The sequence below is a fragment of the Colius striatus genome, chromosome 1 (assembly GCF_028858725.1).
Source record: "Colius striatus isolate bColStr4 chromosome 1, bColStr4.1.hap1, whole genome shotgun sequence".
In the NCBI taxonomy this organism is placed as follows: domain Eukaryota; kingdom Metazoa; phylum Chordata; class Aves; order Coliiformes; family Coliidae; genus Colius; species Colius striatus.
Genome location: NC_084759.1, coordinates 86,410,753 through 86,430,461, shown reverse-complemented (window position 1 = coordinate 86,430,461; position 19,709 = coordinate 86,410,753). Strand labels below are relative to the sequence as shown.

The 19,709-nt window shown below is 33.8% G+C and overlaps 1 protein-coding gene across 1 annotated transcript in view; it reads left to right on the top strand.

Annotated features, from left to right (window-relative positions):
- Positions 1-19,709, top strand: part of CFAP47 (cilia and flagella associated protein 47) — a 278,645-nt gene that overhangs the window by 249,678 nt on the left and 9,258 nt on the right. The window contains 4 exon segments of the mRNA XM_062004443.1: positions 1,219-1,380; positions 8,941-9,112; positions 10,605-10,766; positions 18,115-18,283. Coding sequence (XP_061860427.1) covers positions 1,219-1,380; positions 8,941-9,112; positions 10,605-10,766; positions 18,115-18,283 — 665 coding nt within the window.

The following is a 19,709-nucleotide window of genomic DNA, read 5'->3' as shown; positions in this document are numbered from 1 at the left end:
ATATGCACACAGTAATCTGAAATACTTGGTAAACTGGTGTAATACAATGTCATTTATTCTTAAAAATAAAGCCATACGTCTCAAAAAAGGGCTGTGTTTTTAACTATTTCAGTAACTCTCCCTCATGGAAATGCTTAGAAGAAAGCTATAGAAATTAAACTTTCTTAAACAGGAAAAGACCAAGATACAAAAAAAGGTCTGGGTTTTCTAGAGAAAGAAAATTACTTGAACTGGGTGTGAAATTATCTATTTTCCAATATAATAAATAGTGATTCAGGCTCCAGAACTGAAAGTTGAAGCTAAATAAACATGATATGGAAGACAGATCTTCATTGCTCTCTTTTTTAAACACTTTACATAATTACTTACCAAGACATGATTTAAAACTATTTATCATTAAATCTTGATGTTGAGTACAGAGTTAATTATTACAGAGTTATTTGGTATAATTCTGATGAAAATAATACTGAGAAATATGTATTCAGCTCTTCTCTTTCAAGTTGATTTCCATAAATCTGGAAAATTCTAGCCTTTTTTTGAGGAAAACACATTCTTCTTTCAGTTCCTGCATCTAATTTCTTCTTTTTCTGTGCCAATAATTATTGAAAGAACCACAAACAATAACTATTGAAGTAAGCTTTATGAAAACTAGTGTATAAGCTGAAACCCAACTACCTTATAATGAAAAAAGACATATTTTAGAAGCCCTAAATTAAAATTCCTGAATTGAAAAAAAGCTGTGTCATGCTTCAAAGAGAAACTTATGTGAGAAAGCTTTTTATTCTGTCTATAAGAGCTGAAATTTGAATTACAGTATTCTTAAATTAAGAAATTGAAAAGTAACTTAATATTCTTCCATTTAACTTTTAAATTATTTCTCTCTTTTTGTTTTCCTTTCAGTCTTTCTTTCTCATTGACATCTTTCAAACTATGCCATAATTTCTATTTGAAAATCAACTAAAATAAATATATATTTCATGATTACAAAAAAAAGGAAAAAGTACTGTTGAAAACTAATTGTAGAATAGATTTTCATTATCTTAGTAACATTTTCTACTATTTCACAATAGAAACTGGGGGTTGGGGAAAAGCTATCAGATGTCATGGTCCTTATTGGAATTGTCAGTCTATAAGCACATTTAACTTTTGTGTTTCATTGTTTTTTTAAAAATCAAGATGCTGATGTTTTACAAATAATGGGTTCTTGTTTTCCTGTAGCTACAATAAGCTGTCGAGCCAGGCAGAGAGTAGAAAGAAGAGTAGAGGTGCTATTGACTGGTATACTTCCTGGTTCAACTGCTATGAGTGCCACAAGATATTCTGCCATGGTCAATACAAATAAGCCAGCTAACATCCGAGAAATAGTTCAAGTCACTGATGGTAAGAATAAATAGCTTACATATAGTGCTATTTAGTAGTATTGCAAATAAGGTAAGTGTTTCACTCAATATAGCTCTGCCATGACAATAGATGAGGTTTAGAAAAATAGTTCTCTCAGCCTATATTTTCACCCTATTGCAAATATGGGATAGTTGTGTAACAGTATGTCTGCAGTTATAGACACTTTTAAACCCAAACCTTTCTTTTTTTATCTGTCTTGGATGTGAGGCTTGTACATATATCCTCTCCTTTAAAAGAGAATAGCCTCCACAAAGTCTAATCTTAGGAAAAATATGTCTATATAAGCATTTCAAGGAAATACAGTTGCAAGTCGTCCCTATGTGTGTGATGCATTCGCACCAGCTGGCCGATATCTGCAGCAAAATGGATTGAAGGAGGAGGCCTCATTTGAAAGAAGCAATAAAGCTTTGTGGAAAGACAGCTTCCACTTACTGTTAATCAGCAGAGGCACAGTGAAAATCAATTTCTTCAAAGACACACCAGCTTTTCATATTATATCTCTCTGAAACAAAACAGTACAATGTACAAGTAGTAAGAAAAGAGTACTTGTTACCGCTGTATGCTCAGTCTTAATAGCTGTGTGTGTTAACAGTCATACCACAACAAATTTTGCTTTGTTTCATTTTACTTTCATCAATTATTGCATCTTTGAGACTTAACCTACCTTTCTTTTGGGGATAAAAATCATCCTACTTTTTAAGAAAAATAATATTTAAAACGATAACACATGGCATGAGACACCCTAATACATGTTCAACATAGCTGTAAATGAGGGGAAAGGGATTTCACCCATGCTCTGACTTTGTCAAAAGTATAATGGGTTGTATGGTGTTAAAAGATGAGTCTGCAGAAGTTACTATGATTAGAGTCTATTAGATAATCAGTTTGAGAGGCAGTCAAACTTGTCTTTTCTGACTCTTTTATGGCATTTAGAATCTGGCCAAGTAGAGGCTTTGCAGAGATACCACGTTACAGAAACTGTCCTGCAAAAGAATTTTTTATCTTTGGAATCCTTTAAAAACAGGAGAGGATATGAAGTTGAATTGTCAACATGAGCTTGCACAGAATATACTTACTGATTAATTAATTAATATTTGTTTTTACTTAGTTAAGCTTCATATTTGCTCATACTGTAGTGTTAAAGATAACTTCTTATCTGGGCATATTATTATTTTTTAATTTAATTTCATTATATTATTAACTTCCATATTATGAAGTGATAGTGATAAATCTAATAAAGGAAAAACATGTGAAAATTGCATCATACATTTTTGCATTTTTTGAAAACTAAATATTATTAAGTTTATTCAGCCTTGTGAGAACTGCTGTGTATCAAAATACATGCTGCATTTTTTTTACTGTAGAGTTGCAGTTTTAGCTCTTATTGACCTGTCGTGCATCCATCAGATAGTTTAAACATGCCTGAGATATTTCCTTCCAACATGGTAGCATCTGAATTGACAAGAATAACATGCATTGAGCAAGCTCAGGACTCATTTTGAAAGACTTGCAAATTCATGATGTATAGTACTTGTTTTATTCATAGGAATAATATTTCATATTTATTAACACTGGCTTTTGCACATACTGCAAGACATTGATTTGGGACATTGCATCTTTTAAAGAAAAAGAAATCTGGTAATGAAATGCTTTACATCATAGGTAAGATCACTTATAACTGAGGATTTTCATGGATTTCAAAGACATTATAATGTCATTATTGTTAGATGAATCTGATGCCTGCTAGAAATCAAATTTAATGGCACTATCTCAGCTTTCTGCAGTCTACCAGTAATAACGTAAATAAAAGCATAAACTTCTAAGATAACATCCTGGCAAACTGTTTTTCATTTTTTTCTCTTCTGAAAGAGCGATTCCTCAGTTTATGTGTGATGTGTAGTAACCAGATTTTATATCTAAAGATAAATGATGATAATTACTGACAGATCAGATTTAAACAGCCAGTACTGTGCTTCAGTATTTAAATTATTTGGACAAGTATAAACTCTTGAAAAGTGAAAAAATCTTCAAGTATGACTTTTACTTTAAAATAAGTCAATTTCGTCAAATCCAGAAGATTGTACCAATTGTGTCACTCTGGATTATTTTACCCTGTTGTTAAGGGTGACAACTCTTGCTGGAAAACAGGGAACTTAGCAGAACTCAAAGAACAGGGCACTAGCATAGAAATGAAAGCATAGATGGATTATTTTGTCAGCTACATAATTTTTATTTACATCTGGCTGCTTGTTTCTTTATTTATGAATGAAACAGAGGAGAGATTTGATGCATTTTTTTTTCTTTATTGAACTTCAATAGGCACAGGCATTTTAATGAAGAAATTCAAATAGGACTTTATTTACCTGATGATGATATGCAAGGTTACCACCTGGTCCACTGAAAAAACAGAAACAATTTAGCATAATTTTTTCTCTCATCATACAGAGAATGTCTGAATAATTTCTGAAGAAATTAATATTTCTTAATATAATTAGAACAATAATGTCAAATACTGTAAAAAGAGCTTATGAGTTGTGAGAAAACAGTTTTTAACTAAACCACTGTGTATATTTCTATTTACAGGATACTCATTTATTTTTGCTTGTCATTTTATAAACTGTTGAAATCTGCAAGCCTTACAAATGAGTCATTGTTATGTAAATCAAGTTTACTGTCTAACACCTATACAAAACCATGCTCAGCTTAAATCTTTAATGCTTACAGGGAACCAGATCAATTACAAAGTAATATGAAGTTATTTATTCAGTTTCACAAAAGTGCAAAAAAAGCCCCTAATACAAACCCTGAAATTAATAAATTGTTACTTTTCAGTATGATGTACATTCAGAAAAAAATGAGAAGTCAAAAACCTCCTAATTAACTAGCCCAACATAATGTATCTCTGAAATAAGAAAATACAAATAGTTATCTCTTAAAAATGTATTTTGAGTTAGTGGCTAAGGGAAAGTTCTATTTCTCCCACTACTTTTTCACAGAATTCCCTGTAATTTCTTTTTTTGGATGATAAGGACTTATTGCTTCCATGGAAACAGCACGACTACACCCTTGCTTTGTAAATATATTTTGAGAAAGATTCTGTCAGTCAAAAATGTAGTCAGCACAGCTCTCCAGGATAGTAGCTCTGCTTCCTCAACATCATAGCACTTCACAGTCATCTATCTGCATTCATTTACACTAGATACTTTTGCATTATTTCTCATTAACTATGGGCCATCAACAAAACGTAGCTAGTCAAAGCGCTTAAGATGAATGAATCAACATGAAGCTCTTTGATATATATATACAATGTTATTTGGATTAAGAAGTCTTTAATTGGTTTGTGTCAGCTCTACAGAATTTCAAAGGGCAAATAACAGGTACTGGATATAGGAATATTTTAAACATTGATGTTAATCACTACTTTGTGAGCCACTAAAAAGCTGAAACTGGCCTTGCTGAGTAAAAGCCGCATCTCAGTGCAGTTTAAAATACATTCAGGTTTCTACAGTAATCAGCCAAAGTGTTCCTTGTCACTCAAAATTGTTTCAGACTGATCAAGGCTGATCAGAAAAACCTATTTTTATAAATGTAAAATGGTTCTAATTTTACATCCACTTTACAAGACAGAAGTTAAAGCTAGTCACAAAACACTTATTTTCTCTTGGGACAGGCATTTTAAACTTCTTTATTGTATTCCCATTAGTGCAGAAAAGCCACTATTAATTGCATAGACACACAGGGATTTACAAAGTGATGCTTAGATCCACGATATTTTAATATGATATTCCTGAATGTGAAGAATTTAATAAATAATTATGTAGGAGCTTGAATTTCTAAATGTGTAATTACTCTTATTTAGTAAAGCAAATTATGTTTATGTTTTGCATATAACCCTGGTAAGGAACAGTGAAAGAACTGATTTGGCTAGTGATAGGCTAAATCTATTTGTTCTCCTTTGGAAGGTCACATTGATACAGTAGTAAAATGCTAATTTAACTGGCAAATGATAAAGTTCCATGAGTGGAAATATTGCGTTCGAAAGATATGGAAAAGGGTGTTTTCTGTTTCAGAGAAGAATTACTTGACACAGTACGTATTGACACTGTTGGAAGACAAGGAGTAAGAAAGATTTCTAAAGAAAGTAGTGTTAAGAATGAATGCTGAAAAGAGAAAGTGACTAAGTGTATATGACAATACAAAAAGCTGGAAAATTATTTGGACACAAGAATATAGTAAAGGAATTAGAGCAAAATCACTGGTATCCTTTTAACCATCTATAGGAAATTGGCAATTACAGTCATTGATGCATTGTCAAACAAAGCCATTCTCTTTGAGTGATGTATTTTCAGTAAGCCACCAAGCAATAAAAAAGAAAGCTAAAAGCTGGGATACTTCTGAGGATGAGAGGACATCTGGGAGAGAGGAAAGTATAGCCTTTAACACTGTCATAAAAAGACCGGAAAAACTCACCTTGCTATTGCTTCATGACCTGCAGGATATCTGGTAGCCTATCAGTAAACAAATAGTGCCTCTTGAAAGGTATCTGAGGAATTTTTTTTTTCTTGGGAAGAGTATAGTAGCATTGCCAGGGCATGCAGGGGTGCAACTAGGAAGGCTAGAGTCCTTCTAGAATTAAGTTTAGTCAGGGAAGTTAAGGACAGTAATAAGGCATTTCTCAAGTACATCAGCAGCAGAAGGATGACGAGGGGGAATGTGGGCCCGCTGCTAAACACAGAGGGTGTCCTGGTGTCTGAGGATGCAGAAAAGGCTGAAGTACTGAATGCCTTCTTTGCTTCACTCTTTATGGCCAAGGCTGGCCCTCGGGAAGCCCAGTCCAGCAAGGATAACAGGATGGCCAGAACAACAGATGACTTGCCCTGAGTGGAAGAGGAAGAGGTTAAAGACTTGCTGGCCAAGCTTAAGGCTCATATGTCAATGGGACCTGATGGGATGCATCCTAGAGTGCTGAAGGAGCTGGCTGATGTGATTGCTAAGCCTCTCTCCATCATTTTTGAACAATCATGCCTGAGGACTGGAGAAAGGCCAATGTCACTCCAGTTTTGACAAAGGGCAGGAAGGACGACCCAAGAAACTACAGGCCAGTCAGCTTCACCTCCATCCCGGAAAAGTGATGGAACAACTCATCCTGAATGTTATCACTGAACCTATGAAGGATAAGATGGTTATCAGGGGGAGTCAACATGGCTTCACCAAGGTGAAATCCTGTTTGACCAACCTGATATCCTTCTACGAGTGCATAACTGGCTGGCTAGATGAGGGGAGAGCAGCGGATATCATCTACCTTGGCTTCAGCAAAGCTTTTGACACTGTCTCCCATAACATCCTCATCAGAAAGCTTGAGCAGTGTGGCTTGGATGAGTGGACAGCGAGGTGGATCGAGAGCTGTCTGAATGACAGAGCCCAGAGAGTGACGATCAGTGGCACAGAATCGAGTTGGAGGCCTGTGGACAAGTTTCTAGCAATGATTCACAACTTTTTTGTGCCTCTAGCTGCTGCCATTTTTTTTAGGAAGCGTGTGTATTATGGAGTCGTCTAGAATCAAAATATTACCGCATTCACAGAGGCTTGCCATAGTATGATAATATAATAGTCTGCAGTGTAGATGTGATGAAAATCTGTACATTTTTATTTTTTGAAGACTCCTAAACTAGAGAAGCAGTGTAGATCAAAATCAGCTAAGAAACCAGCATATCAAAGCTTTCAAATATTGGCATTTATGAAGGTGGAATTTTTCCTTGAATGTTGTAAATATTGCAATATTTTAACTAAATATGAGCATAGAACAGGTTACAAAACAGCCTGGAGCAGGAAAAAAAAAAAAAAAAGCATTTAATTGTTTCTAACTAAAAGGTACTATATACATATGTCAAAATAAAAACAAATGTCATTGGATACTGAAAGCAGCATGCAATTCACATTTTCTTTCTAGCATCTGAACTATAAAATCAGCTTTTCCTGAGCAGCATTGTGTGATATAACTGCTGAGAGAAACATCTGCTCAAGAGTGGCAATTTTCTCACTATGAATGCTCCAAATGATGTCATCTTTTCTCTCCGATAATAAGTTAATTTTTGGGTTGGAATCTTCATGTTTTGGCTTTTGTCTACGTGGACTACTATGAGCTGTGTGGAACCTGAATGCATGACATAAATATTAGATTTTGAAAGAAGAAAAACCACAAAGCATGAAACAACGTAGGATGTTCCTAGGAATTTTGTAAACTGTAGGAATAATGTTCATATTTAATTTCATTATAGCAAAGTACATTTATTGTAAGAAAATATGTTTATAATAAATTGATAAACAGATGGAAGTTCTGTATATTTAGTGCTCAGTGTATATCTACTATGACCAATAATCCCCTATGTTGGTAATAACATTTTGCTTATGTCTGTGTAACTCTTAATCTAGTGTAAATTATGCAGAGATCTGTGTGAAGGATCCACAGACTCTTGGAGAAGGTATCCAAGATTCAGAAACATTTCAGTATAAATTGCTACATTTCTTATGGTTAACCTGAATGTTTCAAAAATATTGGCAACAAAAGTTCAAACTTGCTAGTTAGTGAAGTAAGAAGACAGTATTTGTAGGTTTCAGAAAAGGAGAAAGGACTACAGACATAGACATCTCCAAGCTCACTTAAATTTGAGTAGCAATACAGGTTGGCAAAACACTAAATTAACCTTTTGTTCAAATATCTCATAATGCATTGTCTCTTGGGCTTTTTTGTATAAAGAAATCCAGAATCTTATATATACGGAGATTCATATGTAGGAGTTCTGAACAACACATTGCACTGAGATATGTGATCATAGTACAATGAATTATACTGTAAGATTTAGTGATTTTGTTAAAAGTCTTTTCATCCATAAAATGTAAAACTTTTAAACAAATTAGCAGCTTGAGATTCTGTCTCCCCATATGAATGTTCCCTTCTGTGCACAAATGGCTATTGTATACTGAATATCACAGTTTTCTTTATTACAGATGGCAGATTCAAGGAGCTCAGCTGTTTAGTCCTATGTTGTTACTACTTGGCCTTTTCATAGCTGCTACAGGGAGTAAGAGAAGAGGCTGCTCGTGACATCGTTGCTGTTGTTCTGTATTCTATTTCTCAGGCTTATGGCCATCAATGACACTGCTGTCCTTTTTTTTTTTTTTTTTAAGTGGTCCCAACGGCATTACTCAAAAATAGTACTTGCAATTTTAATTTTAATTTGGCTGTTGAACTAGAAATATATCACCATAATGTAGAAGTGGTAGCCAGAACAATATTGCTGTCATTGTTTATATTTCCTAAGTAAGTTTTCCAGCTTCCTTTTTGCTGGAAAATGTATAGACTATCATATGACACTGGAAGATTTTGCTATGCAGTTAGAAGCAAACCACTCAAGTTTGGATAATTGCTAGTTTTACTTATTGTCATTTTATTAACTAATGAAAGAATTGTAACTACTACCCAGCCAGCTATGTGATGTTAGTATACACAGACTCATCTTTTTCTCTTGTATCATTTAGGTTTCTCTACAGCAGTGGAATTTCTATATGAATTGCAATATCAATCAAATGAAATTAAATCACAGCTTGAGTCTTTCATTGGTATACATCTGCTACAAAGAGAATGGGATACAGAATCTGGAACTGTAACACTGATCTTTAATGTAGTGTTTGCACCTAACAAACCAATGAGGTAGGCTCCTGTTCCTTACTACCAACAGAACATGCAATAAAGTCCTATCTGGTCTCTCTTAGCTATGTAATCACCTCCCTGATTAGTATTTCTCTTTTTTTTTTCACCTCAGAGCTGTAGTATTTTAGATTTTCTCACTTTCTGCTTCTTAGTGTGATATCTTTGCTATGAAAGCTGACAGTATTTATTTTAGTGCCCATTACATGATTTTGTCAATTGACTGCCTTAGTCTATGTTTACATAGATTTATCTCTAAACATTGGACTATTGAAAGACTTCCAAGGAAAGTTAATTGTTCTCATGGAAAGTGTACAGACAAGACAATCTATCAGTCTTTAAAAACTTCCTAAATGAATATATGTACATATTCTTTGGCTAGAAGGGTGGTTGAATTAGAAAGTAGTCTTTAGTACTTCAGTAGCACTGGTCCACAGGAAAATATTATCCTCTTTTATAGATCTGATGTGAAAAGTGATGGTTTTACTTTAACTTATACTAGCATATCCCATCTCTTAAAAAAAATAATCTGTGAAAGGGAGAATCTCTTAGAGAGAGGGAAGTTGTGCCTTCCTGTTGAAGCAGTCAAATGTGTGTGGGAAGAAGATTGGAAAGAAGCTTTGGTAAGATGCAGGTACAAGGTAAATTCAGAGGCTCAACGTTACTAGGAAGATTAGAGAACAGTCACTGCTGAATAGCATGGGTCTCCTGCAAAGAGTATTTTTAGGATGCAGGAGGGAACTGTTTTATTAGTAATCTAGAAGGTTACTGAAATGAATAAAAATAATAAACCTTTAGGAAAGACTATCCACCAACATCATGCAGTGTCATTGTGTCAAAAGGGAGATTAAAAAAGCTGGGTTTTAATCTGTCCATTTCTTAAAGTTTTTTTTAAATTTGGGTTTTTTTATCATTATGTTCTTGAGATCAGTAACTACAATTAATTAGTTTCTTTGTCATCAGAATCTAGAGCACCAACTCTCTTCTTATGTGGTCTGAAGACTGATCAGAGTCTTTTTAGAATTTATTTAGAAAAATACAGAATTTTTTCTGAAGTACATAGGGCTATACCAGATCTATTTGATTCTGATGTGAACAGCTAATATGATCTGGACCGCATTCTCCTCTAACACCACAGTGAATAAAGAATAATCAGTAAAACAAATTGAATTTGTTTAACTCAACAGAGAATAAGCAGAAGAACAATCAAATCTCTTGGCCATGTCCATAATTTTGATTTTATATTATACCCCTTCTTGTACTTTGCTATAAATATCAAGTACTATTTAGTTTACATTTCATTCTAAAGTGCATCTGATGCATACTATACTACATAAAATTAAGGATACATTCCAATTCAATACAATCTGTATTTTCATTTATACCGCATAGCTCTCCATACTCTAGGCTTATTTTGGACATTAATTTATTGACTTTATGTTTGATAATGTTGATAATGTTCTATGTACTGAATGTTTTTATCTGAAATTTTAAGGAATGAAGCAACTCTAGTAGTTCAGTGCATTACAGGAGGTGTTTGGAAGTTTCCAATGCTATTCATTGCTATGCAGCCAGAAGTGGATGATGTCATCAACATTGAAGCAGTTGGCCTAAATAAAGAATCTACAGTTGTCTTTAAGCTTACAAGTCAGACAAGGTAAAAATACTTATGGTAAAATATTTGTGCAGTTTTCTGAAGGTACAAATACATTAAATAGGAAAGATTTGGGCAACAGCAACATAAATGAGCTGCAGCTGTCTCAGTAATACATCATTGCTTTCAGGTGCATTCTGTGGGTAATAAATGTGATTTTGAAGCTTACTGTAGGAAACAGAAACATCTACATCTAGGCTGTAGCCACTCAAGAGAAAATTTGTAGAATAGATTGAAATGCTTATGTTATAAAAAAAGTTTTGCCGTAAAATGCTTTTTTTGTGTTAAAAGGAATAATACAATGCTAAGACAGGTAAGTTATGGTATTAAAGGCTCACTATCTAAGCCTTAATGCTTTTACTCATATATTTTTTTCAAAGTACTTTGTACTTACACCAGGTGAAAAAAACCCCAAAAACATGCATTGTGCTTCAAAAAATTTTTAAAAGTGCCATTTTAAAAAATGTTCCTGATGTTCCTGATCTATTATATAAGCATATTAAGAATTAATTTCTATTCTGCCCTTTCACTAGATGAAATGTCATTCTTTGGTGTTTTATCACTCTCTTTTTACAAAGTCTTTCAGAAATCTCTGTTAATATATTTTTACATACTTTTCATTATTTTATCAGAATTTCATAATGTTATAGTAAACCCATGGTGTCATTTGCCTATAGCAGAAAGTCAAGGAATAAGTTTTATCATGCTGATAGATAATTTTTGAAATAGTAAACAGAGAACCTGAAAGAACCATGATGCTTACAATCGAATTAGCTCATGGAAGTTTGAGAATTTCCATCTATTTTATAATTGTCTTTTTTTTTTTACTGTATATCTTGAAAGTCTGCCAGGTGTGCTGATTGATGTTTAACTTTCATTGTACAGATATGTTTTTGTAGGATCCCCAGAAGGATTGTCCTGATTCCAAGATTTTTTTTAAGAGCTTATTCCTGAAAGTTGTGCATCTAAGATGACTAGTTGTTCCAGCTTTTAGATGATTCCTGGTGATGATAGTTACTGAGGACTCTGAGAAAAGCTCCTATCACAGTGTTCAAGTTAACAGCTTCAATAGAACAGGCCGTTTCAGGAACAAAACTGAAGCAATTGCTCTGACAATACTGTAATCTCCTGGCAGGTGTTTGATAGTAGTGAAGAGACCTAATGTTCTCCAGAAAGGTATTATAAAACCTGAATCATTGTAATTATATAAAGAAGGAGCAACAATGGAAGACAGATTCTTTTTTTCACCTTAAACAAATTCCAGCTTTCTTTTATGTAACATGGGTTCTCCCCATACAAATACTAAATCTAGTACTTGCATGTGCTGAATAAGCTCCATGTTGTAAATAGTGCCAACTACTACCTTTAAAGTTTTATATTGCTTTATCTTATCTTTGATTTGCAGCAGATATTTTGGTGGTGGCAGTTTTGTTATAGAACATTTGGCCAACCAGCACTGCCATTTAAACACAATTCTACAAGAAACTCATATATTACAGACATAATTTAATGCTTGAATAACTCAAATGACTTATATTAAAAATAAAACCATGAAATATTAAAATATAGATTAAAAATTTCAATTAGGATATGTAGTGTCATCCTACAGACCTTCCCCGAAAAAAATGATGAGCCCTTTGGAATTTTTCTTAAGTAAACCTTTAGCAGCAAAATCCCTTAGAGAAATAATTCTGGTGCTTAAAGAGGAGTTTTTTCACCTTGGATACAGACACTTTCAGGCCTCCTTTCTCATTTGGAATAGTACGTCATGACACTGCTACTGTGAGGGTAACTGGGGGAGAAACATACATTTCTGAGTAATCTGCTAGAAAGGGATTCTGCAGTTGTATCTTTTTCTCCCTTCCCCACTTGAAAGACACAGTGGAGTGGTTGCACAGCACCGCTTCTAAGACTTCTACATCTTTGGGGGCTAGTAGGGCACAGAGTGATACAAGAAGAAATATCTTAGAACCAGAGACCCCCCAAAAGGCTCAATATCTAATTAAAGACAGATTAGGGTTCTCATATACATACTAAGTTGATTGAGGATCTTCAGTGGTCCACAGAGGACTTTTAGTGACCACTACAAAGCTATGAGGGCAATGATTTTTCCTTTTGTTTCTGTACAGCTGCTGCAACTCAAATGTGGATTCTGTGTGAGTCTCCCTTGAATTCCGCTCCTTCCTAGCAAAATCCTCAGTGTTTATGAAGTATTTCAGATTACATGCCTGATTTTCCAATTTACTCATAATTCTTTGGTATAATTGCTTCAGGAACAATGAACAATGAATAAATGGGAGGTAGCTGCTATGCTCTTCACGACAATCTGCAATAATGAAAACTCTGAAAGTACATGCAAATATGTAATGCACTCTTTCTTTAAATATGTTTAAAATTGACACACACGTACCCCCAGTGAGAAATGCCCAATATCTACTTCAATAAATAATGCCATTGGGAAGGCAATGTTTTGTGGTATAAAGAAAATTCAAATATGTGTTTTAAAACCGTCTGTCCTCAAGACAGTTGTATATCCATAGTCCAGTACTTTACTTTCAGTTTTAGAAGCTCAAAAAGTATGTATTGCTGGTTTCTTGTAACAGTGTTAAGATTGGTTAGAGTCAAATAAGCAGATTTCATTTGTAAATATGAAAAATCTGCCACTTTTTAACATTTGCAGATGACCTTTTTCAGTTTCTGTCATAAATGTAGGTTTAATTCAAAGGCATCTGAAATCCTTGGCAACAATTCCACTGAGGTAATTGGCTCTGGTACAAACCTCTAATGTTTATGTTAACATCAGAGATTTTTTTTGCATAGCACAGACTTAAGGAAGAATTTCTTACTGTGAGAGTGAGGGAGCACTGGAACAGGCTGCCTAGATGGGTTGCTGAGTCGTCTTCTCTGGAGACATTCAAAACCCGTCTTCATGAGTTCCTGTGTGACCTACTCTAAGTAGTCCTGCTCTGGTAGGGGGTTTGAACTAAATGATCTTTCGAGGTCCCTTACAACCCTTGAGATTCTGTGATTCTGTAAAAGGAAGAAAACAACAAAAAAAGTTTAGTTACAACTTTAAAAACTATTTTTGTTTTACTATAATTACTGCTGTATTTAATTTGAATTTTCACAAACCAGAATTATGTATGCTGCAAGAAAATGCATTCATTAGTTCTCATCTCATGCATCCTCTCCTCATCCTCTCTCACAGGTCACTATGCATGTTACAGGCCTGGATTCCTATGCCAATCTCTTTGTTGCCAGTTATGCAAAATTCTACCATTAAAGATGTAATTAGAATACTTTATCTTAGCATCTCCCAAATAGTAGCAGCTGCAAAGAACAAATGTTGACCGAGCTCCATTTTTTGGAATCTGAATGGAGACTAGTGGAAAATATCAGACATTATACATATACATAAGAGCTACCAAAAAGTTATGATCATCCTTCCTAACAAAACAATACTGACATGACATACAATTAGCCAGGAACTGCATCTAGCCATGTTACCCAAACCACTTTTAAGAGGAAAAGTCAGTTCACCAGTCTGAAAATATAGTAACCTTGGATAGAACAGGAATGAGATAGAAATCTTAACATTTTGTGAAAATAAAAACCATAATTCCTCTTTTGTTTTTACAATATGTACACATATTAAAAAAATTATGTTATTTTTGGTAAAGTGTTCCTTGGCATTCATTTCTCTGCTTTTTTTTAAAGTCTTTTAAATCTGAAACAACCTTTCCAGAGTTGTAGAGTAACAACCAGAGTTAAATATGTTCAAATGTACAGAGTTCAAGATTTAGAGTGGTTAATTAAACCAGAGCTGGTTTTGGCATGAAGCCTAACTAATTCTGATAGTTACGATTTCCTAGTTTTTTTTCCATTGTTGTTTGTTATTGTTGTTGAAAAGAAATTATCTTAATCTTACTAACTATCACTAATAATAGGATTTAATAGACAACTACATACAGTTAATGTTTAAAAGAACTTCAGTACATAATAGCTGAAACTTCATGTGTCATCCAACAGATGTTAACTACTAATGGTAACTAATGACAAATAAGTTTAGTTATGATGAACAATATTTTAAAAAAATTTGGAACGTTACAACACTTTCAAACTGTATCCTGTATTTGCTTAAACAGTTAAATATTTTACAGATTAAGACATTTGATTACTCTTCTTCTATTGAAAAAAAACCCTAACATTTGATTGAAAGCACTATCCATTGTTTTTTATGTATAATTTGCAAAATGCTGAGTATTGTAAATGAATACACTTCTACAGGAATAATTTACTGCTTCACTAGTTTCAGGAAGAGAGGAGTAAACATGAAATCTATTTTTAGCTTTAATTTAATAGATAATTTAATAATTTAATTTGCTGAGTATTTTAGAAATTTTGCAGTGAGATTTCTATGGGAATATAAATTTGAAAGTTTACTGTAATTGAAGACATAAAGTGCTATTCCTTTGTTAATAACTGATTTGAAAATTGCCTAACATGAGAACACTGATGAGTACAGACTGCTATGTAAGAACAACGCTATTTAAGAACAAGATTAAAGCAGTATTGATGTCTATTGAATGCAAGTTCAATTTCCACTGTTCCTGGTTACCATGATTTCATTGTCCAGTTATTATTTACATTCAAATGAATATTTTCTCTTGTTTGTTATTTGAATAAGGGTAGAGCTATCGTTTGATACCAATATCAAATGATTATGACAGGAGTTCTGGAATAGGCAGCTGAGAAGATACATGAGTTTTCTCTGATATATATGGCTTCTGCCCTTATATTTACTAATTCATTTGTGCCTGGTTCATATGTGTTTTCAAAACTAACACATCATTCATTTTTACTGAATATGTTAGTATCTGCTACCCTTGAATTAAAATAAAACCTTCTTGAAATAATATAGAATGCATCATCACTGTACTTCATGGCTGAGAAACGACAGGCCAAACAATTACTCCAGAGCTGTTTTAACTGAAGCGGTAATCAAAAAAGAGGAATTATTTTAAAATAGTTTTTAACCAGATAATTATTAATTTTCAATTACACACTAAATATACAGATGCTGAAAACAATAATATCTGAAATTCAGGTGCTGTTCTGGGAATTTTGTTTTCAGCTTTCTCTGTACTATAGAAGATGGAGTGACAAGCAGTTTATTTATGCTAGCAAACTAGCCAGGCTGCCAGGTCATCTCACTGATGTGAACATCAGTGAAAAGACTACTTATTTTCTCTTGAGAAGTCATCTTTAGATATTTTTTAAAACCAAAAATTCATGATTTATAAGCAGCACAGGCTCCTGAAAGGTTCCTGTTTCTGTTTGTATGTAAGTTTTTAATTGCCAGTTCTTGTACTGCTAACTGCTTGCCAGAAAACAGACTGAACACCGGAGATAAAGAAAACACTGCCTTAAAATGTTCCTAAATATAGTCTATGGAGCACTGATGTTGAAATTGAAGACCTGTGTTCAGGTCTCTCTTTCCAAAATCAGGATTTGAGTATTCCTCTCATATTTTTGGTGAGTGTCCTACTCTGACACTCAGTTTAAGATACATCACTTCTTTTTCATCCTATGCATGCCTTTTGTGTAGTAAGTATGCACTAGGCATTCACAGCTGAGAAGTCCTTGTGCAAAGTACAGATGTGAAAATCCAAGGCTTCGGTGGCACATAGATGGTAACTCAGGCTGTGACAGGATTAGTGCTTATGGCCCAGGGCTATAAACTCAGCTGCACAATTTTGGACACCCTGAAAAGTGGTTGTCAGCATAAGTTTGATGTCACAAGACTTTACATGTAATTTCAGGCACTCAGGAGTTGTTCCCACCTTGCTGTCACCTAACTAGGTTAAATCTGCTAATGTACCCAAATCCAATGGGACTGCTAAATATCAGTTAGTTTATTTTTTTTAAGAGACAGAAGCTTTTTTGTTTCCATTTGCTTCACTCTTGCTATTTGTTTCTACAAACTTACAGTGTGACCTTTTTTTTTTTCCATGAGAGCATTTTGAATTTAAGAAAACCTGTGAAAACATGTTTCAAAGGAGAGCTATTTTTAAACAATATGACATGGACCTAGCATACCACCCATGGAATAGCATTTTCCCAGGAAATGTGAGACATTTCCATAGAGATATGAATTGTCATAAAATATTAAATTGCCCTTCTTTGTGAGCATTTTCTTTGAAAAGCAGTGTTATTTCTGATGCTATGATCCATGAATAAACAGATTTGAACAGCTTTTCTTTGAGGTGCTGTTTGGTTTTCATTCTTCAGGTTTTATCAACTGAAAATGTGTTCCCTCTAAGCATGCCCTGCTGTAATGTGGCAGTGTGTTGTGGGTTATTTTTGGACCATCTCATTATATTTCTAGTTTCGATTTCTTTTGTTCACTTTCTGTCCAGATAGTGATAGAGTTGTCCTCAGAAACACATACAAAGATTAAAAGGAGAATGGCCTCACTGGAAAATACAAAAAAAGCATGTCCTTTTCATACTGAGAAATTTATGGCAAGGAGTCCCAGAGGAGCTCTGATAGACAGGGTTTTAGTTTGGCCTAAGATTTCTTTGTAGTCCTCAACCACTGTCTTTAGCAAGAATAAGATTACTTCTTTCATTCAACAGTACTGCCACGAAATTAGCAATTAGACAAGATCTGAAGTACTTGTGACAGAAATTCTTTGAGATAAGATATACAATAGTATCAGTAGGGATTATTATTATTAATATTATTATTATTACAATATCTTAAATTTTATGAGATATGAAAAACTTGTAAAATAGTTATGGGAAATTATTATTTTCCATATGTTCAAGAATTTCAGAACTCCCTCTGAATCTGGTAACATTCCACCAGATTGCAAATTCAGTTTTATTCATAAAACTCAATAAAATATGTGGCTTGTCAGTTTTATTTGATTAATGATTGGAAAAGTGAAGGGCTTTTAATTGGAAAAGTGGATTTTCACTCTGACATGGAATTTATTTCAATCATCATTGTTATATATTTTCAGTCAGATAAATCTTTTCTCTCTAGTTGCAAATGCTATTATTATTTTGTGGTTATTATAACATTTATAATAGCATGTAAGTATATTTGAAAGGGAAGACCAGTATGCAGATCCCTGTATCTAAGAATTATAAATATTTGTTAAAAAAAGTAAAGAATTCCTACAGAATATTTATTCCATAAATAGTAATGCTATTAATATTCTACAGGCATTCCATGGGCTGCCAAGTTTCCTGAGTCATGCCGTATGGTGGCCTAAATGTTAGATTGCAGATAAATTGTGTTGAGATAATGTAAAAGGCACTCAGCCTCCTGTGCTTTTCCATAGGTACCCAGAGCCCTTCACTGCCCACTTCCTGGCAGGCAGCGATCCCGATTTCCTTGTGCTGCCACAAGCTGGAGAACTTCTTCCTATAGACACTGTGGGAACTAATATAACAGTGGGGTTCAAGCCAAGAATGTACAGCAAGAAGCACACAGCAACACTGGTGATTCAGGTAAGCTTTCCTGAATGCCATACACAAATGTAGCTTCAGGACGGGAAGGTAAAAAAGAAATCCTATACAAAAATAAGCAACATTGAAACACACAAATGTATGTACTGGGATTATTTTGCTACTCTTTATAATGGACAAGAATAAAACTAAATTTTGAAAATTAACTTGTGGCAAGCTGGAAAAAAATGCTATATTTTAATTTCTATATTATCCCTTTGCCATCATTTCCAGAGACAGATACTTATCTTTATAGTTTTGCACCAACTCCGTAAAGAACAACATAGAATGGCTTTTCACAGAGAATCAAAATAATCATGTTAAGAGCTGGTGGAGAATATACGGCTAATCGAATATGTGAGGTCTAGGTTATTGATTTTACATGTATTATACCTCCTAGGATCAAAGATACTAGAAGCTTGATACTAAACTGTAAAAGGCAGAATTTCAGGACACAAAGCCACCATAACTTTTTAGAAATATGCTTCAAAAGAAAGGGGAAAAAAATGTATCCATACAGCTTCCTTCTCTAAGTCTGAAGGTCAGGAAATATATGAAGATATATATTTATTCTTTCAGTAGTAAAAATGTTCTTATTACTGCAGGAGTTAATTTTTAAGTAATTCTTTAAAAAGAAACTGTCAAAAACATACAGTAGCAGCAAACTCCCCAAACTCTCTACAAATCCTGGTTTGTACTTTAAATCTCAGCACTGCATGGTGACAATGTCTTCAACCTACTATATTAGAAATAAAACAGCAATATTGATTTCAAAATTGGGGTGTTCAAAACAAACTTGATAAAAAGATGCATAGCAAATTACTATGTTATTTTATCTCTCTAAGTGACAATTTGTACAATAGTGAATAAGAAATTCAAATCCTAGGAAAAAGAAAGAAAGCCCTTTAATCCCTCTTACTCGTTTTCTTTTATCATATTAGACACTTGATTAATTTAGTCTTTACATAAACAGCAGGGATGCTTATCACTCTTCCATTTGAAAAAGAAAGTAATTGACTGAATTAGTTCTGTTTTTTTCTATATTTATTTAACACTATGTGACACATCCACAGAACTCAGAAACTTCTAATGTAATTCTGGTTTTTAGACATGACATGTAAGTACATTAGCCATGTTTGGCTTTGGCTTGTCTTCCATCATTAATGAAGAGTTTTACCATAATAAATTTGTCTGAAATTGGACAAACTTGATGGTCAAAGATTAGTATTAGCTTCTAAGTATTTATTTGGTAATCTAAAATGTCCTTTTAGGAATTTATCAGTACAAATGTGCTTTGAGCAATTAGATTTTTAGCCTCTATCTACTCACACCGTGGTCTGTGGTTATGATCTAGGCACATAGATCTTTACATGTCCACCTTTGGTACTGTGAATGAGAGTAGGAAGTCACTCTTACATATTACATGTAC